General features: G+C 41.7%; 1 protein-coding gene across 6 annotated transcripts in view; it reads left to right on the top strand.

Moving 5' to 3' along the window:
- NAV3 (neuron navigator 3) overlaps positions 1-21,886 on the top strand; it is a 666,403-nt gene extending 644,517 nt beyond the window's left edge. For all 6 annotated transcript variants that reach the window (XM_060191355.1, XM_060191352.1, XM_060191353.1 and 3 more), the window contains 6 exons: positions 1,880-2,034; positions 3,866-3,937; positions 5,148-5,344; positions 7,739-7,857; positions 9,395-9,598; positions 18,825-21,886. In XM_060191355.1, the coding sequence (XP_060047338.1) occupies positions 1,880-2,034; positions 3,866-3,937; positions 5,148-5,344; positions 7,739-7,857; positions 9,395-9,598; positions 18,825-18,950 (873 nt within the window). In that variant the 3' untranslated portion in view covers positions 18,951-21,886. The remainder of the gene's footprint in view (positions 1-1,879; positions 2,035-3,865; positions 3,938-5,147; positions 5,345-7,738; positions 7,858-9,394; positions 9,599-18,824) is intronic.
- The last annotated feature ends 1,848 nt before the right edge of the window (positions 21,887-23,734 follow it).

Genomic DNA, 23,734 nt, shown 5'->3' on the forward strand with positions numbered 1-23,734 from the left:
TCAGTCATACTCATCCAAAAAGATATGTGCACACCTTATTATGTTCATAGCAGCACAATTTGTCATAGCTAAAACCTGAAAGCAACCCAGGTTTCCAACAACAGATAAATGGCTGAGAAAGTTGTGGTCTATATACTCACTGGAATACTACTCAGTTATTAAGAATAAAGATGCTTATTTTTTCTGACCCATCTTGGATGGATCAAAACTTATTTTTTTACCCTGCGTGAAACAATTTAACCATACTCTGGTTCAAACACATTTACCTATTTTCTCTGGGCTAGATATATTTCTTCTACTCTATGTGACTGGCTAAATATAAGTGTGTGTTAATTATATTTAGAGTTAAGTGAGGGGGGGTCAGGAGGTGGCACCTGGTTGAGCACACACGTTACAACGTGCAAGGACCCAGTTTCAAGCTCCCAGTCCCCACCTGCAGGGGGAAAGCGTCATGAGTGGTGAAGCAGGGCTGCAGGCGTCTCTCTGTCTCTCTCTCTCTCCCTCCCCTCTCAGTTTCTCTGTCTCTACCCAATAATAAATACAAATAAATAAATAAACTTAAAGGAGCATATTACAAAAAAAAGTTTCAAAGTTGGTCATTATCCTGTTGTCCCTTTGAATATTTCTCTCTCTCAAAGTCCTATTACAGAGGAAGGTTGTATTAGGGAGAGTGGATCACACTCTGACTACCAGACACTGGGGATTACAGAGTTGTTGTTTTTTTTTTTTCTTTGTTCCTAACCATGAGCGAGATTTCTAAATCAAAAATGTCACTGTAAATATGCAAATATTATGGAAACGTTCCCACTGATTAGGATAATTCCAAGACACTTCATTATGTCCCTGGCCTCCGCATCTGTGAGAGCAGTCAATCAGCGAAGTGGTGATCATATTTAGATTAAAGCTATTAGATGGTAATAATACTTGCGAAAGGACCCAGAAGCTGAAGAAATGTAAAAGGCTAATCCAGGTGACCCAGTGGAATATAACTGTCTTTGTTTAGAAATCACAGCAGTGTCGCACAGATTTTAAAAGCCAGCACATTTTTTTTTTTTTTTTAAGTCTGGGGCAGTGCTTTCAGATGCATCACATTGAACTGAATTAGAATTAAAGCATTTGAAGTGTTAGTGGGAAGTTAGGGCCTGCCATACTGAATTCAGTCTTACTGGAAACTAGCAGGTGTGCTAAAATCTGCCCTAATCCCTAAAATACCAAGAGGAAAGTCTTAGTATTTTTCTTTATTTACTTATTCCCTTTTGTTGCTCTTGTTGTTTTATTGTTGTAGTTATTTATTGTTGTTGATATTGATGTCATTATTGTTGGATAGAACAGAGAGAAATGGAGAGAGGAGGGGCAGACAGAGAGGGGGAGAGAAAGACAGACACCTGCAGACCTGCTTCACCGCCTGTGAAGTGACTCCCCTGCAGGTGGGGAGTCGGGGGCTTGAACCCTGATCCTTCACTGGTCCTTGCGCTTTGCATCACCTGTGCTTAACCACTGCGTTACCACCCAATTCCCAAAACTCTCAGTATTTACCAACCACAAGAACTTATATCCAGAGTGTTTTTCCCCCTCCCTTCTTGCTTTTCTTTTGTAGAAAAGACAACTGAGAAGTGTGTCATAGTGTTTAGTTTTTGATTATTATCTGTGAGGTCTTCCCTTTTTCTCTGTCCTTTAAGAACTCGCTCCTCAGCATGGTATTTTTTTTTCTTTATATAATACATTTTATTTTATGTATTTTTATTTTTTTACTGGAATGATCTATGAGTCTTAATCCAATGTAGTGGATGAAAGACCAAGTGTTCTTATTTTTGAATTATGAACTGCTTGCCATTGGTACATGTATGTCACTGATGTATTTCTGTTCTTGGTTTTTAAGGAATTGCAGCAGTATCTAGCTAACCTGGCTGAGCAGTGCAGCGCTGATAATAATGGCGTAGAGCTCCCCGTCGTAATAATCCTCGATAACCTCCACCACGTGGGCTCTTTGAGTGATATCTTCAATGGCTTTCTCAACTGTAAATACAACAAATGGTAAGCTGATGAGAAGATTTTGAATGCTGACATGTAAGAAATGACTTTTGCAAACTGGCTTTCTTGCACATTTATACCTGTGGAGGCCTTTCACGATATCCTGAATTTGAAAAGTCTTTATTCATATGTTTTTATTTCAAGGACTCCTTAGAACACCAACTTGTTCAGTCAACAACTGTGTCCTAGTTACTTTCATGATAATATCCTCTCTTTGGGGATGTTACCATCTAAGAGACCTACTGAAAGTCTGGGAGACCCATATCAAAGACTAAGTCAATGAAATTAATTGTCTGAGTCAGTGAAATTAAAAATAATAATAATAATAAGGGGCCAGGTGGTGGCACACCTGGTTGAGTGCACGTGTTACAGTGCGCAAGGACCCAGGTTCGAACCCCTGGTTCCCACCTGCAGGGGGAAAGCTTCATGAATGGTGAAGCAGGGCTGTAGGTGTCTCTCTGTCTTTCTCCCTCTCTATCACCCCCTTTCCTCTCAATATCTGACTGTCTCTATCCAACAGATAAAGATTAAAAATATAAATAAATTATATGTATTATAGAGAGAAAGGGGGGAGGGAGAGAGAGAGAACTTAGAACTCTGGGTTCATTCTTAATCCATATCCAAGTTTAAGTTCGATGTCTTATTTACACAGATATTATATGTTCAAATATACATATCTCTCCTTTAATGAGTCTACTTTTAGAAACTTAAAAAAAAAATCCCACCTAAGCTTGACTATAGCAGAGACTAACAATATCATGTAAGAACAAGGACACAAACACTAGTTTTCATAATGCAGATATTTTATTAATTGGTCTCCACTAGGATCTTTAAAACATTAAAACGGATTCATATGAAATATATATTGAAATAAGAATATACAAATTAGCTCATGGCGTTGAGAGTTTTTTTTTTAAATAATGTTGTAAATAACATCCAATTAAAATGACTTGTCAAGGCAAAAGAAAGCAAGGTGTTTATTCTTTTGCAAAAAGACATGCAGCCAACAGTGGCCTTCAGGCAGCCTCGCCCGTCTCAGCCTTCTCCTGTCCTTTAGACCGGAAGCAGAACTGTCTCCTCCATCCCTGGGCTTCAGAACTCACAGTTTCCCTGTTGTCTAAATAAGGAAAGGAAGGGAGTCTGGGGGTTTCTGCTGGGGGATTAGCAAACACTGCAAGGAACTATTATCTGACCTAAAGAATCCAGAAGTAGTGAGTACAGATGGTTATAGATAACATTTTATTTTTTTTAAATGTAATAAACAATTGTCCTATTTATTTCCCTTTGAAGGGAAGACCTAACCATTTCTTACAATAAGAAATAGCAGAGCAGGGCTAGATAGCATAATGGTTATACAAACAGACTCTTATGCCTGAGGCTTCAAAGTCCCAGATTCAATCCCTGTGCACCACCATAAGCCAGAGCTGAACAGTGCTCTGGTAAAAATAAACAAATAAGTATAAAAAAAAACTTTTAAAAAAATAAATAAACAAAAGGTAAATTAATGAATTTAAATATAAGCACTAGACTCATAAGATGTTAGTGTGGGATCAAGCTACCATGATCAATTTAAACTCTTAATTTGACAGAGGAGTAAACTCAAGCTCAAGAAGAAAAATAATTAGCCGGGGATACTAGAGTTGAAATTAGAATTAGTTAAATTTGAATTTCTAGCCATTTTTCAACCGAATTAACAAAATTAGCCTTCAAGAAGCTGATGTTAATATTGAAACAGTCCATACTTGCTTGTATTGTTGCTCAAGACAATTTTAGTGTATTGACTAGAATCTCTTTTACTCTGGGAGTGACTACATTTTTTTTTTCTAATTTTCAGTCCATATATTATTGGAACAATGAATCAGGGAGTTTCTTCATCGCCAAATCTTGAACTGCATCACAACTTCAGGTGAGGACAAGTTGAAGGATCCTTCCTTTCTGTATTATCTCAGTTTGCTTGACGTTACCGATTGTCTATTTGTATGTTGACCAACCTTGCTAGTGGTGACCTCTTGGGTAAAAACACTTCTCATTCCTTCCACGACTCTTCTTGGGTTGTGATCTTTGTGATCCTTGTGTTGTAATCAGAAGCGTTTCTTTACAGGCAAAGAAAGAAAGAAAGGAAGGAAGGAAGGAAGGAAGGAAGGAAGGAAGGAAGGAAGGAAGGAAGGAAGGAAGAAGGAAAGAAAGAAAGAAAGAAAGAAAGAAAGAAAGAAAGAAAGAAAGAAAGAAAGAAAGAAAGAAAAAGAAAAGAAAGGAAAAAAGTTTTTTTTCTCCTCACTATGCTTTCAGCCAAAGCTGAGCTTTTTTCTTCCCGGTATGGAAACATGAAGTGAGCTCCTATTTCAGGACCTGTGACTCTCCCCCCACAGGGGGACTCACCGTGTCTACACTCACTTCTGACACACAAGGACTCCTTTAGCCCCCAAAATAAAGTTCTTTTTTTAAAAAAAATATTTATTCCTTTTTCTTGCCCTTGTTGTTTTATTGTTGTAATTATTATTGTTGTTGGTGGTGTCGTCATTGTTGGAGAGGACAGAGAGAAATGGAGAGAGGAGGGGAAGGCAGAGAGGGGGAGAGAGAGAGAGAGACACCTGCAGACCTGCTTCACCGCCCATGAAGGGACTCCCCTGCAGGTGGGAAGCCGGGGGCTCGAACCTGGATTCTTAAGATGGTCCTTGCACTTCACACCACCTGCACTTAACCCGCTGCGTTACCACCCAACTCCCCAAAATAAAGTTCTACTCTTGATTCTGGTGCTTATAGACCCTCTAGCCTTTCTTATCATTACAAAGTAGCTACTTATTAAAAGAGGAACATGATTTCTCTCTATTGAAAAGGGAATCACTGTGGACTATGTATGTTATTTCTTTTCTTTCAATAGATTTATTTATTATTGGATAGAAACTGAGAGGTGCAGGGGAGATAGAGAGGGAGAGAGACAGAGAGACACCTGCAGCCCTGCTTCAACACATATGAAGCTTTTCCCCTGCAGGTGGGGACAAGGGGCTTGAACCAGGGTCCTTTCACACTGTAATGTGTGCACTTAACCAAATGCACCACCACCTGGCACCAGGACTATGTTATTTCTAGACAAACTTTTTTTTTTCTTTTTCCAGGTGGGTGCTATGTGCAAACCATACAGAACCAGTGAAAGGCTTCTTGGGCAGGTACCTTCGGAGGAAACTGATAGAAGTGGAAATTGAAAAGAACACACGGAACAGTGACCTTGTGAAAATCATAGATTGGATTCCCAAGACGTGGCATCATCTCAACAGCTTTTTGGAAACACACAGTTCTTCTGATGTTACCATTGGTGAGTTCCAAAAACTAAGTAGATAGGTAAAGGCAATATGCTGCCTTTCAGGAATGCAGAGGACTTGGTAAAGATGACCAGATTGCTTGGGACAAATGATCAAAGTGAAGCTACCATTTTCCAAGATTCCAGAGATGTGTGTTTTTTCTTTCTGCTTTCTGCAAGTTTGCTGTCCTCCAAAGCTGGGTGCCTACCATTAAACGGTATATTTTGGTCTGGCAGTTGATGTTTCAATAAGATCTTATTGAGTTCAAAAAAAGCTGTGAGGGTGGAGGGTAGATAGCATAATGGCTATGCCAACCGACTCTCAGCCTGAGGCTCCAAAGTTCCAGGTTCAGTTCCCCGCACCACCATAAGCCAGAGCTGAACAGTGCTCTGGTAAAAAAGAAAAAAAAAACAAAAAACTGTGATAGACACTTTTAGAGCAGTCTAGGTGTTTCGAATTTTCCATGACTGTGCATTTGTTTGGATTCTTTCTCCTCATTGCTGTAAATAAAGAAGCTTCTTATCTATTAATTAATTAATTAATTAATTAATTTTATTTATTTTCCCTTTTGTTGCCCTTGTTGTTTTTTATTGTTGTAGTTGTTGTTATTAATGTCGTCACTGTTAGAGAGGACAGAGAGAAATGGAGAGAGGAGGGGAAGACAGAGAGGGGGAGAGAAAGGCAGACACCTGCAAATCTGCTTCACCATTTGTGAAGCGATTCCCCTGCAGGTGGGGAGCAGAAGGGTCAAACCGGGATCCTTAAGATGATCCTTACTCTTTGTACCACGTGTGCTTAACCGGCTGCACTATCGCCCAACTCCCTTTTATTTATTTTGTTAAAGATAGCACTTCTCAAAGCACTATCCCTTCTTAAAACTTTTTTCTTAATTATTGGATACAGACAGCCAGAAGTCCAGAGGGAAGGGGGAGATAGAAAAGGAGAGAAATATAGGCTCTATAGTGGAAATGTGAGGTTCCTGCTATCTTAGGCCCCAGGGTCCCACCCCACTAGGGAAAGAGGCTGGGAGTATGGATTGACCTGTGGACGCCCACGTTCAGCGGGGCAGCAATTACAGAAGTCAGACCTTCCACCTTCCGCATCCCACAATGACCCTGGGTCCATACTCCCAGAGGGATGAAGAATAGGAAAGCTACCAGGGGAGGGGATGGGATATGGAGATCTGGTGGTGGGAATTGTGTCGAGTTGTACCCCTCCTATCCTATGGTTTTGTTATTGTCTCCTTTTTAAAATAAATAAATGACAAAAAAGGGAGAGAAACAGAGAGACACCTGCAGCCCTGCTTCACCACTCACGAAACTTTCCCCCTGAAGCTGAGGATAAGGGTCTTGAGCCCGGGTCCTTGTGCACATGTGCTCTCTACCAGGTACGCCACCACCCAGCCCCAAGATATTTATTTTTATAATCCATCTGAAGCTGTATATGTAAAAGTAATTGTCCCTATTGTTATAATCAAACAGATGCACTCACTAGAGCTACAGTGCAAATTAGAATTCTACATTTGGGATCAAAAGAATAAGCTCACTCAACCCATAATGAAATAACCTTCTAGTCAGCAATTCATTTCAGCATTTGTCAAATATGGTGGATTTACTGGATCATGACTCTTTTTAATATTTTATTTTTGAGAGAGGGAGAGAGAGAGGGAGATGGAGAAAGAGAAGCAGAGCATCACTCTGGTACATGAGCTGCCAGGGATCAAACTCAGGAACTCATGCTTGAGAGTCCAATGCTTTATCCATTGTAGAAACTCCCAGGCCACTGTATTAGGACTCTTAAGGTTCCTCTTAAGCCTTATGTGTTATGTTGCACATTAAAATATTAATATTTAAAAAATGAGGGATGGAGGCTGCAGATTAAGTATACCTGGCCCGAAGCTCAAGGACCATTGTAAAAATTCCCGTTTGAGCCCCAGGCTTCTCACCTATAGGGGAGTTACTTCACAAGCAGTGAAGTATGTCTGCAGGTGTCTGTCTCTCTCTACCCCTCTCTGTCTTCCCCTCTTCTCTTGATTTCTCTCTGTCCTATACAACAGCAACAACAACAACAACAGCAAGAACAATAACAACATGGGCAACAAAAGGTAAAAAAAAAAAAAAATGGCCTCCAGGAGCAATAGATTCCTAGTGCAGGGACCGAGCCCCAGGGATAACCCTGGAGGGAAAAGAAAAAAAAAAAAAAAAGAAAAGATGGAATCCTGTATAATTAGCTGATCCATAAGACATACTTTTTAGTATTATTCAAGCTGGCCAACATTAGAAATTGTAAGGAATCTTATAAGAAACATATTAATCTTCCAAAATAGTATCGCAGTATGTGTTCAGTTTTCAAACTGTAATGTTTCTCAAATATATTTTACTGTTTTTTGTTTTTTTTCTTCCCCTCAGGTCCCCGCCTTTTTCTTCCTTGCCCCATGGATGTGGAAGGTTCTCGAGTGTGGTTCATGGATCTCTGGAACTATTCTTTGGTACCTTATATTCTAGAGGCAGTGAGAGAAGGTCTTCAGGTATCATGCCCTTTCTTTCTTTTTTTTTTTTAATATTTAAAAAAAAACATAATAGACCTTCATCCTTTTAAGAGCTGAAGACTTTTATTTCTCTGGGTATTTATGTAGAAAACTAACAATTTGAATTATGTTAGAATATTAGTAAAGTCTCTGAAGAACAATTAATATATCTTTTCCATTCTGAGGGGTGAGATTATAAGACTGAGAAAAACAAAAAACAAAAAATATAGTCACTCAAGAAGCTAAGCATGTCTGTCAGATCTGTTGTCCTGGGTGTTCACAGATTGGAGACAGATCTAGTTCAGTGAATAGTTAACAATTCCTAACGCTGCCAGGGTCACAGTAACCTTGAGTGTTTACAGTCTTATGACATAATTGTCAGTAAGTAGTGTGAGTTAAGTTTCCCTACTTGGAGCATAAACATTGAAATAAAGTGAACTAGATGAACAGAAAGAGGTTTCTTTTATTTATTTATTTTCTCTTCTCAGGAATTAAAAGTTTCCTTTGTCAATTTTGAGGGGTTTTTTGTTTTTTTTTTTGAGGTTTGGAAAATTACAAGCAAGGAGGAATCTGGGTATTTAAACAGTGCTCCTTTACATTCCCCAAGTTTATCTTCTTTCCTTAACATGACACCCCACTTTTTTTTTTTAATTTCTTTATTGGGGAATTAATGCTTTACATTCCACAGTAAACACAATAGTTTGTACATGCATAACATTTCTCAGTTTTCCACATAGCAGTACAACCCCCACTAGGACCTCTGTCATCCTTCTTGGACCTATATTCTCTCTATCCACCCACCCCAGAGTCTTTTACTTTGGTGTAATACACCAATTCCAGTTCACGTTCTACTTGTGTTTTCTCTTCTGATCTTGTTTTTCAACTTCTGCCTGAGAGTGAGATCATCCCATATTCATCCTTCTGTTTCTGACTTATCTCACTTAACATAAATTTTTCAAGGTCCATCCAAGATCGGCTGAAAACGGTGAAGTCACCATTTTTTACAGCTGAGTAGTATTCCATTGTGTATATAGACCACAACTTCTCAGCCACACATCTGTTGTTGGACACCTGGATTGCTTCCAGGTTTTGGCTATTACAAATTGTGCTACTAAGACCATATGTGCACACAGATCTTTTTGGATGGGTGTGTTGGGTTCCTTAGGATCTATCCCCAAGAGAGGAATTGCAGGATCATAGGGTAGGTCCATGTCTAGCCTTCTGAGAGTTCTCCAGACTGTTCTCCACAGAAGTTGGACCAACTGACATTCCCACCAGCAGTGCAGGAGGGTTCCTTTGACCCCACAACCTCTCCAGCATTTGCTGCTGTTAGCTTTTCTGATGTGTGACATTCTCACAGGAGTGAAGTGGTATCTCATTGTTGTCTTGATTTGCATTTCTCTGACAATCAAAGACTTGCCAGCCCACTTTCTATAGGCTTCTTTGCTCTTCAGGCCATGTGAGCTTAACCTGCTGTGTTACCGCCTGGTCCCCTAGACACGCATTCTTATGTGCTAAAGATGTGCTTCCCTCCTAGACATATGGCAAGCGAGCACCATGGGAAGATCCTTCAAAATGGGTGCTTGACACTTACCCGTGGAGCTCAGCATCGATGCCTCAGGAAGGCCCGGCCTTGCTTCAGCTTAGGCCAGAAGACGTTGGCTATGAAGGCTGCGTCACCAGCAAGGAAGCCACAACCTCAAAGCACATTCCACATACTGACGTGGAGGGAGATCCCCTGGTAAGAAGCTGGTGGCTAATGATGCTTCCACTGTGATCTCAACTACGTTGCTTTGTCATGAGAATTTGTCATTGGTTTTAAACATACTAGTCTCTATGGGTAATATTTGGAACTTTTCAGGTATGGATGCTTGGTTTTAACTCTTTTTCCTTGGAGCAACTTTTATTTTATACACACACACACACACACACATATATATATCACATTTATTTATTTATTCCCTTTTGTTGTCCTTGTTGTTTTATTGATGTTGTTGGATAGGACAGAGAGAAATGGAGAGAGGAGGGGAAGACAGACAAGGGGAGACAAAGAGAGACACCTGTAGACCTGCTTCACTGCTTGTAAAGGGACTCCCCTGCAGGTGGGGAGCTGGGGGTTGAACTGGGATCCTTACACCGGTCCTTGCACTTTGTATCACCTGTGCTTAACCCGCTGTGCTACCACCCGACTCCCTATTTATATATTTTTAAATTATATTTGTTTATTTATTGGATAGACATAGCCAGAAACTGAGAGGGGGGGAGGAGATAGAGAGAGAGAGAGAGAGACAGACCGACAGACAGACAGAAAAAGACAGAGAGACACCTGCAGACCTGCTCCAGCACTCATGAAGCATTCCCCCTGAAGATAGGACCAGGGGCTTGAACCCCTGTCCTTGTGCACTATAACATGTGCATCACCACCCTGCCCCAATCAACTTGTATTAGTTGAAAATTTTCATGTGAAGAATCAGACATATGTGCTTAGAAATCATCAAAAAACACTGAAACCAGGCTAGATTCTGCCGTGTGTGTGTTTAATTGTTGTGCGGAAAAGTGTGTGAATAAATTATTTTCATATATTAGACAACTGAATTCACTATGCGTTTTTACAATATTTAATTTATTTATTGAATAGAGACAGATACTGAAATTGAAAGGGGAGGTGGAAAGGGAAGAGAGACACACCTGCAACACTGCTTCACTGCTTGTGAAGCTTTCTCCTCAATCCAAAGGTGGAGAGTAGGGCCTTGAACTTAGGTCCTTGCACATGATAATATATGCACTCCACTGGTTGTGCCACAACCTATCCTTTTAATTCACTAAGTATTGAAGAGACAACAGAGTTTTGTACTTAAATGAAGAAAATATAATTCAATGTAGACTTGGAGAACTAAAAGATATTTTCTGTCCTTCAGGTAGTCTAAGTTAGAATTGGGCTTCATTGACCAATAGTCAAGAATAAACTGATTTGGAGATTAAAGAGATGTGATTCTCTTGGCCAAGCTCAGTTTGAAGTTGCATATAGTTTTAATGAAGAAATTAATTGCTAGGAGGTGGATAGCATAATGGTTGTGCAAAGAGGCTCTCAGGCCTGAGGCTCTGTATTTCCAGGTTCAGTTGCCTACACTGCCATAAACCAGAGCTGATCGGTGCTTGGTGAAAACCAAAATAAAACATACAAACAAACAAAAAAGAAAACAATTTCTTCAGCAGATGTGGATAGGTATTAAGTATATTCCGGGGCTAAGACTTGGTGATCAATAGATAAGTAACACACATATCTACATATGTGTTGGACAAAGCCAGCTGTTCTATAGAGATCACACTAAAATGACTCTAAAGATATCTGCTAAATTAAAGTTCTAAATCCACTCTGGTAGTGATTGGGAGAAAGTTTCAGAAGAATATTCTCCGAAGAGGTGGGTGTGAGGGATAGATAAACACAAGTTGGTCATGTGATTGAATGGAGACCGTCTACAACTAAGGAAACAGCAGGCGAAACATTATGGAACAATATAACAAAGGCATATGGAATTTAAGGAACTGTGTAAAGGTTTGTAGGATTAGAAGGAAAAGTGTAGGAGGTATTACAGCCCCCACAGTCTGCCGTGGCTAGATAATGTTTAGCTCTGATTATCTACACGGGGACTGGACTGAAAAATCTATCTCACAGACAGCGGGGAACCACCCAGGGCTTTTGAGCCAATTTACTTAGCTTGATGTGTTGTTTATTAAGATCATTCTGGTAAGAGAATAGAGGAGGGCTAAAAGAGAGAGGATGGAGACTGAGAATGGAGTCTAGAAATTTTTGCAAATCTCAGGGATGGTCAGGGCCTGAGGGAAAGTTCATTAATGACTATGGGTATGGGGAAGAGGCTGAGAAATAGAGACAAACTTTGGTAAAGAATTATTAAACCAGGAGGCCAGGTGGTGTCACACCTGGCTGAGTGCACATTTTGCAATTTCAGAGGTCCCTAGTTCCCCTGGTTCGAGACCCCAGTCCCCACCTGCAGGAGGAAAGGTCTGCGAGTGGTGAAGCAGGTCTGCAGGTGTCTCTCTGTATCTCTTTCTCTCTCTCTCTCTCTGTCACCCCTTTCCTTATCGATTTCTGGCTATATCTATCCAATAAACAAATAAAAATAATACTAAAAATATGAAAGACATCTTGCTGGATCAGCAAGATAGCTTACTTGGAAGGGTGCCTACTCTGCTAAGTTTTGTCAGGTTCAAGCATGCCTTCCAGTGTACTGCAAGAAGTTTCTTTTCTGTGGTATCTCCTCTCCCCACCTCCTGCTCTATGTGTAAAAGTTGTCCTGGAGTGGTGAAACCCCAGTGATGACAAAAACAAAATTTAAGGAGTCGGGTGGTAACGCAGTGGGTTCAGCGCACAAAGCGCAAGGACTAGTGTAAGGATCCCGGTTTGAGCCCCCTGGCTCCTCACCTGGAGGGGAGTCTCTTCACAGGCAGTGAAGCAGGTCTGCAGGTGTCTGTCTTTCTCTGCCCCTCTGTCTTCCCCTCCTCTCTCCATTTCTCTCTGTCCTGTCCAACAATGACGACATCAGTAACTACAACAATAAAACTACAAGGGCAGCAAAAGGGAATAAATAAATATACAAAAAAGTTTGGAAAATAATGACCCACCCCAGTGACCACTGAATTATATGTATATGTATATGTATATGTATATGTATATGTATATGTATATGTATATGTATATGTATATGTATATGTATATGTATATGTATATGTATATGTATATGTATATATTAGAGAGAAATTTGTTTACCTTGTGAATATGCGATATGAAAGATGGAGCAGGCAAAATAAATCTCTTGTATCTTTGTATTATGAATTTGGGGTTTGAAGCTTATTTTAGTGGAATACACATATCTTTTGTTTATAAAATAGTACCATTAACAAAAGCTTTTTTTTTTTTTTTACCACCAGGGTTTGCACTGGGCCTCTGTGCCTGTATGATCCCATCTATCCCAGGGGACCTTTGTTCTGTCTTAGATAGATGTGAGAGAAGGAGGAGAGACACCCCAGCTCTGCTGCACCGCTAGTGGAGTTTGCCATGTGTATGGTATTCCTTGATGGTGGTGGTTCCCTCAAACCCAAGCAGGCTCATGGGCATGATAAGATGTGTGTTCTAGCCAATGGAGTATCTTCCTGCTTTCCCCTCTACTAAGACTTTTTTTAAGGTATTTATTTATTTATGTTGGATAGAGACAGAGAAGGAAAGAATAGGTAGAGTGAGAGGGAGGAGAGAGACAGAGACAGAGACCAAGACTGAGTGACAGGCACCTGGTTGAGCACACATGTTACAGTGTGCTAGGACCCTGGGTTCAAGGCCCCAGACCCCACCTGCAGGGAGAAGACTGCTGGGCTAGCTTCGCAGACTGGAGAGAGAGACGACCAGGGACTCATGGCTGAGCAGGGAACGCAGTTCAGTCTTTATTGATGAGCGGGGATGCAGTGCAGTCAATCTAATCTCTCTTCATTAGAAAATCCTGTCCTTTATATCTCCTGAGGTAGAAGTGTCAGGAAAAGGAAGTAAGTAGGATAGGGGGTGGGGAGAAGGAATAAAGTGCGAGAATCAAGCTTGCATCTAACCAGTAGGGATTAAACCAGTGCCCTGGGGATTAAACCAATGGCTGGTCTCAGGTAAAGCAGTGATTATGTAAATAGGCCAGCGTTAAGCAATGCAATAGAAGGGGTCTTAGAAGCAAAATTAGAAGCAGACCAACAGAAAACTTTGTGAGTGGTGAAGCAGGACTGCAGGTGTCTCTCTATTCTATCTCTCTTCCTCTCTATCTCCCCCTTCTCTCTTGGTTTCTGACCGTCTCTACCCAATAGATAAATAAAGATACTAATAAAGATAAAAGTCAAAGAGTGTAGGAAGGTAGAGGAGAATAGGAAAAGCAAAAGTGGTGGTGATGGCAACTGCTGACTTTGGGGCTTGTGAGTTTAAAGATAATAAACACAACAATGCAACTGTTATTTCCTCCCCTTAGTTAGCTGATGGAAGATGACTATCAGATACATCCTAGCTGTAGCGTTGTGTCTGAAAGACAACCCTGAAAATTTGGTCATCGCCAGTTTACCTGCATTCTCACTAGGCCTTGACTAGCTCACTGTACATACACTAAGCTCTCTAGTGTGGGACTATAGAGTTTTTTTCCATATTTGACCTTTTTTCCAAAAATACATTATTAGTAATTTAATAATGATGAACAAGATTGTCAGATAACAGAGGTACAATTACATATAATTCCCACCACCAGAGTTCCCTGTCCCGTTCCCTCCATTGGAAACTTCCCTATTCTTTTTTTATATTTATTTATTTATTTATTTATTTTCCCTTTTGTTGCCCTTGCTGTTTTAACATTGTTGTGGTTATTATTATTGTTGCTATTGCTGTCCTCACTGCTGGATAGGACAGAGAGAAATGGAGATAGGAGGGGAAGACAGAGGGGGGAGAGAAAGACAGACACCTGCAGACCTGCTTCACTGCCTGTGAAGGGACCCCCACTGCAGGTGGGGAGCCAGGGGCTCGAACCAGATCCTTACATCGGTCCTTGCACTTTGTGCCACGTGTACTTAATCCGCTGCACTACCGCCCAATTCCCAACTTCCCTATTCTTTGTCCCTCTGGGAGGATGGATCAAATTTATTTATGTGGAGCAAAAGGTGGGAGTTGTGGCTTTTGTAATTGCTTCTCCACTGGACATGGAGTGTTGGCAGGTGGATCCATACTGTTTCCATGTTTCCCTCGTGAAGTACCTTATGGATAAGATGCCCTTGTTCTCTATGTTGAAAGAAACAGGGCTGACAAAATAGCTCCCTGTGATAGGGCTCCACTCTGCTATGTTTGGTTCCGAGCCTGGTCCTTATTGGATTGGTATAAACTTTAGTGTCTTTCTTTAGTGTCCTTATCTCTGTCAAACAAACAGACAGACAGACAAAAATTTAAAAAGTAAATAGAAAATCGTACACAGACATAGAGTATAATAAAATTCGGAGGCCAGGTGGTGATGTACCTGGTTAAGTGTACATGCAGCGGTGTTCAAGGTCCCAGGTACGAGCCCCCAACCCCCACCTGCAGGGGGAAAGCTTCACGAGCGGTGAAGCAGGGTTGCAAGTGTCTCTCTGCCTCTCTCCCTTTCTATCTCCTCCTCCCTTCTCAGTTGCTCTCTCTGCCTCTATTCAATAATAAATTAAACATTAAAAATAATAATAAAATTCACACACACTGAAAAAATGTAGCTGGTGTGTGATGTATAGAAAATCTGAGTAGACAAGTCTGAGGGCCAGGGGGTGACTCACTGGGTAGAGTGCGCAAGTTCCCACACTGGAGGAGCTGGATGTGTGTGCAGGGGAGGGAGAAGGTTCATGAACAGTGGAGCAGTGCTGCAAAGGTCTCTCCCTTGTTCTCGTTCTGGCTCTTTGTCTCCACCTCTCATTGTTTCTCACCTTCTAGAAAAAAAAAAGAAAAAAGGAAAGAAGAGAAAGACAAAAATCCAGGTCCTCAGGAATGTGTGTTGCTTTTGTTTTTTGGTGTTTTTGAAAACTGTCAAACCATTTATCCCCAATTTGCTTTTAAGCAATCTTTTCTCTTTCTGACAGTCCATCTGCAGTGCCGTCAAAATACTGTACTTTTTCTCTTTGTTAAGACAGGGCCATGCCAGCTGTCTTTCTCCCTCATGGGATGCAGAACACATGCCCCTCTTCCTGGCTCTCACACGTACTCCCCATTGTCTTAGGAGACTGGAAAACTTGAGACAGACACTGCCATTGTTCCACAAAGGGGCTTTTTGTTGTTATTGTTGTTGTTGTTGTTTTGTTTTCCATTTGACATATCAATCTTACCTCAGCCACATACACAACCGCCGAGGGAAAACTTGACTGTCCTTGCTTGCTCCTGGAGTGCCCAGAGTGTGCGTGTCTCTCTCCCGTCTCTGGAGGTCGGCACGTCAGCAGCAGATGGTGTAGTCTCCTGCAGTTGCTGGTTCCCATAGTCTGCACCACCCCCAATCCTGCTGTTCTTTCTCTCCAGGGCTGGTGCATCTGGTGTGTGTGTGTGTGTGTGTGTGTGTGTGTGTGTGTGTGTGTGTGTGTGTGTGTGTGTAATGCTCACAGCTTCCAGTGGCTGTTCTGTGCTTTCTGCTTCCCCCAGCCCCCCCAAAACTGAGCAGCTTGGCTGGCTTTCCTATGAGGAACCCAGCTGTCTCCCCACTGTAGCCCGTCCGTTTCACCACACCGTGGAAAAAGAGCCAGCTGCCAGCTTCCCCTTGTGCTGTGGGTTTGGTGTTTGAACTCTGTGTGAGGAGACAGTAGAGGTGATAGGAAAAAGCTCAAGAGGCTTGAGATTCAGAGGAAAGGAAAGACAGAGACATTTATCTCTGAGAGCCAAGACAAGTGTATTGGAAAGAAACTGGAAGTGACTGGCAGACAAAAGAACAAGACCAGTGTACAACAGTCTGGGCTGGAGGGGACGGGTGGTGGTGCACCTGGTTGAGTGCACATGTTACAGTGCATGAGGACCCCAGTTCGAGCCCCTGGTCCTTAAGCAGCAGGGGGGAACTTTCACAGGTGCTGAAACAGGGCTGCAGGTGTCTCTCTGTCTCTCTCCCTTTCCATCTTCCCCTCCCCTCTCCATTTCTGACTATCTCTATCCAATAAATAAAGATAATAAAAAATGGTTTTAAAGATTCTGGGCTGGAACCATCTAACACAAAGTAGCAAGTGTTATACCCTGGGAAGGAGGAAGCAGGACTTTTTTCTTTTTCTATGAAACTTATTTATTTATTTATTTACTTATATTTTTATTTGAAATCATAGGAGTATAGTTTCTTTATTTTAAAATAAATAGTGATTTATAAGACTATAGGTTAATTGTAATATAGATTAATACTATTCCCACCACCCTAGATCTGTGTCCTTCCCCCCACCCCTCAAAAAAAGAGCTTAAAATCTACCACCCCCATCCCAGAGTCCTTTACTTTGGTGAAGTACACTAAACTCAGTTCAAGTTCTGCTTTCTGTTTCCCTTCCTGATCTTATTTCTCAACTTCTGTCCATGAGTGAGAGCATCCCATATACATCCCTCGCTGGCTGACCTCACTTCACATGATTTTTTTTTTTCAAGCTCTATCCAACATGGATCAAAGAAAGTGGGTTCATTATTCTTAAAGGCTGAGATTAAGGGCTTAATACTAATTCCATTGTGTATCTAGACCACAACTTGCTCAGCCACTCATCTGTTGTTGGACACCTGGGTTGCTTCCAGGTTTTGGCTATTACAAATTGTGCTGCTGTGAACATATGTGTACACAGATCTTATTGGATGGGTGTGCTGGGTTCCTTAGGATCTATCCCCAGGAGAGGAATTGCAGGGTCATAGGATAGGTCCACTTCTAGCCTTCTGAGAGTTCTCCAGACTGCTCTCCACAGGAACTGGACCCACTGACATTCCCACCAGCAGTGAAGGAGTTTTATGTGTGTGAGAGCGGTTGGTTGGGTTGTGCATTTCCGGTAGGATGAAGAGGACTATATTGTGGCTTTAGTTATATATATACTGAATATAATGATTAGTTACTCATCCCAAAAGCTGCAACGGTCACTTCTTTTTAAAGTCATTAATCAATCAATTAATTAATGTAATAGAGACAGAGAGAAATCTAGAGGGGAAGGAGAAGATGAGAGAGACACAACCCTGCTTCAACACTTGTGAAGCCTCCCCCCCCTACAGTGGGGGACAGGGGCTTGAACCTGTGTTCTTGAACACTGTATTGTGTACACTCAACCAGGTGTGCCAAACCCGACCCCCAAAGGTCACTTCTTTCTTCCAAGATCTTTCAGTAGAAAGCAAGGGCCACTGGTCTAAACCTGAAGTACTTCTCTGTGGCCTATAGTTGAATGAAAGATTATGGCTCAGGTTCATTTTTTAATTTGTAATATATATATATATATATATACATATATATTATGTATTGTTTTAGAATAGAGATGAAGAGAAATTGAGAGGAAGAGATAGGAGTTGGCGCACACATTTGAGTGCACATATTACACTGTGCAAGGATGAAGGTTCCAGCTCCCTGTCCCCACCTGCAAGAAAGAAGCTACAAGGGTAGTGAGGTAGTACTCTGGGTGTCTCTCTTTATAATTTTTATTTATTTACTACCAGAGCACTGCTCAGCTCTGGCTTATGGTGGTGCTGGGGATTGAACCTGGGACTTTGGAGCCTCAGGCATGAGAATCTCTTTGCACAGCCATTATGCTATCTACTCCTGCCCTTCTTTTTAATTTTTTTTTAAATTATCTATTATTGGATAGGGACAGAGAGAAATTGAGAGGGGAGGAGGGAGTAAAGAGGAAAGGAGACAGAGAGACACCGCAGCCTTGCTTCACTACTCGTGAAGCTTTCCCCCTGCAGCTGGGAACCAGGGGCCTCGAACCTGTGATGAAGTGTGCGCTTAACCATCATTGCATGTCTCCTGGTCTCTCTTTCTCTCCTTCTCTATCTCCTCCTCTCTTCTTGTTTTCTGTCTATCTCTATCCAAAATAAATACATGTTTATATATTGAAATTGAGAAATTGAGAGAAGAGGAGGAAATAGAAGGGAAAGAGACAGTTGGGGACCAGGGGCTTGAACCCGTGTTCTTGAATACTGTATTGTGTGTGCTCAACCAGGTGTGCCAAACCTGACCCCCAAAGGTCACCCCCAGAAGCCCTGCTTCACAGCTCATGAAGCCTCTCTCTCTCTCTCTCTCTCTGTCTCTCTCTCTCTCTCCATGTGGGGGCAGGGAGGCTTGAACTGGAAGCCTTGAACACGCTACATTAACCTGCGTGTTCCCTCTCAAGCATCACCACCAGGTCCCTAGGGCCCCATTCTTGGTTTTCCAGAAGATGGAATGAGCCAATTCATCTGTCGCCTCTAGTAATGTCTCTTTTTCTCTCCTCAGATGAACATGCTCTTGAAGCTTCAAGAAGCAGCCAACTACACAGGCACACAGAGCTGTGACAGCAACAGTACCGCCACCAGCCACCCTGAAGACATTCTGGATTCCTCTCTTGAATCTACTCTCTAGAGAGGAAGAACTCAGGCTGGGGGTGGGGGGAGGGCCACTAGGCTTTGGGGAAAAAACAAAAACAAAAGTTAAAAAACAGAGAAAAAAAAAAGTATTCTCACCAAACCACTACCAGTATGACAGCACCCTATCCAGGGCCCTGGCCCCAAGCTGTGGTCTCCCCAGGAAGTTACAGGGCACAGAGCAGAGTCTGAGCCACCAAGATGCTCACTTACAATGAAGCTTCATGTTGTTGATGATTTTTGTTGTTGTTGTTACTATTATTATTTTCTGCATCTGGAGAGAGATAGAAGAGGCTTCATTACTCCCCTGGAGAGGATCCGAGTGGCAGGGCAACTGGATAGATTGCACATAAAATAGGCAAACTGGACGCTGAGGGTTTTTTTTATTATTATTATTTTTCTCTTACCTTTATTTATTGGATAGAGACAGCCAGAAATCAAGAGGGTTGAGGGAGAGAGACACCTGTAGTCCTGCTTCACCACTCACAAAGCTTTCCCCCCTGCAGGTGGGGCCCGGGGGCCTCGAACCTGGGTCCTTGTGCGTTGTAACATGTGCCCAGGTGCATCACCCCCTGCCCCTAATTTTTTTTTGCCCCTTTTTTAAAAGTTTACAATGCAGGCCTTTCTTTCTCTCCGTCTCTCTCTCTCTCTCCATATATATATATATATATATATATATATATATTTAATCCCTTCCTTTTCTTTCTTCCAAGGGGCCATTCTTCCAAGGCAGGGTTCACCCTTCTGCTCCATCCAACCTCCTTCTGTGCCCATGGTGCTGGTCTGTGCTGTGCCCTCACCCCCCCACCCCAGTTTATCCAGAACCCAAGCCAGGAGGCCTTTCTTTCTCTGTAAGCACAAACACCCTTGTGCACCTGCCAGGGAAACAGGGCTGCTATGAGCTGAAGTGCCAAGTTCATTTCTAACTGTCAGGTTCACAGGATGTGCTCTACCAGCTGCCCAGCATCTGCGTCACAGGGTTTTATAAGGTTTTTTTGGTTTTATTGTTTGTTTTTTACCACCTCAGTCTTTGGACACCACCTACCCACTCCCTTAACAAGAGTTTTATACCAATTTTTTTTTTTTGTCAACACTGACACAAGGCTTTTTAGGGCTTTCCTCTTGTTTGAGCCTTGTCAGTGAAAGGAGGGACATTTCTTATGGTGCTGTCTCACTGCCTTAAAACACACACACACACACACACACACACACACACACACACACACACACACACAGAGATTTTTACAACAGTTTGACAGTTGATTTCAACTCCTAACTACCATTGTCTTTTCATTTATGACCCAGTCACATCTGTTAATATCATATGTCCTCTCTCTATTAGCATGGCTTTTACTTTATCCTTAGAGGAAACGGATGGGAGAGAGAGAGAGAGAGAGAGAGAGAGAGAGAGAGAGATGGAGAGAGAGATCTTTTTACCTTGTGTGTGGAATGTTTAGCCTATCCTTCCAAGTATTTCAAGTAACCTCTCAGAAACCCTCTGTAACCATCACATAGTCAAGGCTAAGACAGGGCTAAATCCTATCCGGTTCTTGGTGAAAGAGTTTCAGGAAGACAGGAGATTTGAAATTCTTCCCCAGGAGAGCTGGAAGCACTAGATGCAGCATGAGCACGACTCTTTAGCTTCCCTTCCCTAGTCTCTTACTGTTATGATTATTCTAAGTTTTGAGCATGTCGTTTCGATGGCTATCACTGTACTCGAGAATTTCAGTATTCAAGAGCACAGAGGCAGGGGCGGGCCTTGACATGGTAACCCAGGTCAGATTTGCACAGTCGACTGGGTAGGTTTTATAAATACTGATTTATAACACTTGGCAGGAAGCAGAACAAGTAAAAGGAATATACAGAATGCAGACCCTCAATCCAGAAAGCTGTTCTTATCTGGTGTGTTTGCCTCTCCCCCCCCCCTTTTTTTTCTTTTTTTTCTACAATTGTTCTGACTCTGCAGACATCAACAGTTCTAGAGTGAGCATGCATCAAAAACTGTCCATGCAGCTGGTACCATTTTGGAACATTGAACATGTCTGAGAATGCATATGAAAAAAAAAGGAGTGTGGTCACAGGAGAGTGACTGTCACACCCAGAGGACAGGTTCTAAGCTTGTCAAAACGCTCTGGGGGAGTCAGGGGGTGGGAGGGAGGCTTGGCCATGCTGTAGACTTGTTCTCAGTGTGTGAAAAAAGTAGACTTGGTGCTACTCTTTTGTGATCACCCTTGGGTCAGCTGCTATATATGGAACAGTAACAGCAGGAGACATTGTACCTTTTTTTTTTTTTTTCTTCCAGAGGGTCACCGGCTCTGTAGATACTACTACTCGGTGCTATTGCCCTAAGGGGAATCTAAACTGAGTTTATGCACCTCTAGATTCGCCATACTGACTTTTGAAGCCTCCCAACATGGATCCCATCTGTTGTGAAATATCAATGTGTGCGTGAGGGTGTGCGTGTGCGTGCGTGTGTAGCTGGCAGAGTGACGCGTTGCCCTTGTCCCTTACATGAGCTGAGAAAATAGCTCATTTCCCCCCTCGCCATTCTGAGACCCACGAGTCAAACATGATTCATTAAGCAAACCCCGCAATACATCTCCAGTTGGTTCATCTCGTTTACAACTGAAACTAGTTTGTGAAGCATTTGTCTGTACACATTTTATATTTTGTACATTTTGGATGTAACATATCATGTAAATAGAAACAGTCGGGGGGGGGGGGAAATCATCTGATAAGTTTTGTAGTCTTTGTAAAGCCCCAACGATAAGTACTTGGTGTCAGTGGACTTAACTGGATGATGATGTATTTTCTATTGGTTGGTTGTTTCTCTAGCTTATAAACCAGCTTGCATCTATTTTTTTGCAAATGTGTACCCTGTATCTGTCTAAATTATTACTTTACCATTAAAGTGGAATTATTTATTGACAAGAAGGAGTGGTGTTTTGTCTATGCAGAAAAACTGATTAAGTATACACTAAGGAGTCCTAAGTTTTAAAATCTTGCTTTCACAATTAATGTACCATTAACTAGTATATGTGTTTTTTATATCTCATAGGAGAAAGAACAAACACCTCAGATATTTAAGTAAATTAACTAAAGGCACTAGACAGATATATCTTTGAAAATTAAAGTTATTTATGCAGTGAACATTCTTAAACTGACTAGACTCTCTAAATTCCTGACTATAAAAGAAGAATCTAAAATAATTTGTTGACATTCACTTAGTCAAATCAACTCATCAAGTGCATCTCTATTTTCATTCCATTCAAGTCTCCCTAGAATGTAAAGCTCGTAGATGAATTTATAGCAGAATTATTTTGCTGATTGCTATTTGTGAAACAGACTTACAAAAAGGGGAGCCTTTAAAAGCATTTAAGGAATTTTCAGCATTTAAAAATTTCTTTTAAAATCAGAACACTTTTTTTTTTAAGGAATTTCTATTAGTGACTTAATACTGATTTACAAAATTATAAGGTAACAGGGCTATAATTCCACACTGTTATCACCATCAGAGTTCTGTGTCCCCATCCCCTCCACTCTCAAGGTCAGATACCACAGATATGGGTTGACTATACATATTCTTTATATATGTGTGCCCATTTTTTTCCTTTGGTCGTCTCTTCTCTTCCTTTATAAATCATACCTACACTTATTACTACTTCTGTATGTCCCTCCTTTCTTTCTCTTCTCTCTCAAGTGTCCTGATGGAGTTAGAGTTCAGAGCCCTCTGGTCATCTTCCTCCTAACATTTCTCCCCCTCTGGGAGCATGGCAAAGATATTTATGGGGAACAGAAGGTGGGAGGTCTGTCTGGCTTTTGGTATTGCCTCTCTGCTGGACATGGGTGTTGGCAAGTCCATTCATATCCCAGCCTAGAATATTTCTTTGTGCCCCCAAACACCTTGGTGTGTTTTTTCCAAAGTTTGAGTTTTATCATCTGTAAAAGATCTATATCAACACCCACCCATCTTTACCGATTCACATTGATGACCGAAGTCCACAAGTCAAACTAGTGCTGGTGTTTCTTTGCTGACCGGGGCTCAGGTGTGGCGGATGTGAGTGTTGAGAGCAGCCAGCATTGCAGCAGGAGAACACTGCTGGTATTCAGATTCGGAAACATACAAACAGAGGGCTGCATCCGTGTGAGTGCCAAGGAGTTCTTCTTCTTGGTGTGACCCTGAGCCGCTTGCATGCATCTTTGTACTGCACTTTCCTTACCTGTGAACCATGTGTCGGCCTCGAACAGGTTACAGAGATCAGATGGGTCAATGAATAGGCATGTCAAGGAAGGCTAACACAAAGTTACAAAATGAAAATCGTGAAACAAGTATGGTTTTATTTTTACTTGTTTATTTATTTATTTGACCTCTAGGGTTATTGCTGGGGCTTGGTGCCTGTACTACGAATCCACCATTTCTATCGACTTTTTTTTTTTTGGATAGGGCAGAGAGAAATTGCAAGGGAAGGGGAGGGGAAGACAGAGAGGGGGAGAGAAAGACAGACACTTGCAGACCTGCTTCACCACTTGTGAAGTAATGCGCCCCCCCCCCCCCAGCAGGTGGAGAGCCAGGGGCTCAAGCCAGGATCCTGATCCCTTAGCTGGTCCCTTGCGCTTCACACCATGTGCACTTAACTTTGTGCTACTGCCTGGCCCTGGTATGATTTGATTTTCAGACACTCTTGAGGACAAGAGATAAAGCAACTTAACTTAAGAAATAGAATTTTTTTTTCCTTTTAAATTCATCTCTTAGCTCAACTTTCTCATTTACAAAATAGCAAT

Source organism: Erinaceus europaeus, chromosome 5 (genome assembly GCF_950295315.1).
Source record: "Erinaceus europaeus chromosome 5, mEriEur2.1, whole genome shotgun sequence".
Lineage (NCBI taxonomy): Eukaryota > Metazoa > Chordata > Mammalia > Eulipotyphla > Erinaceidae > Erinaceus > Erinaceus europaeus.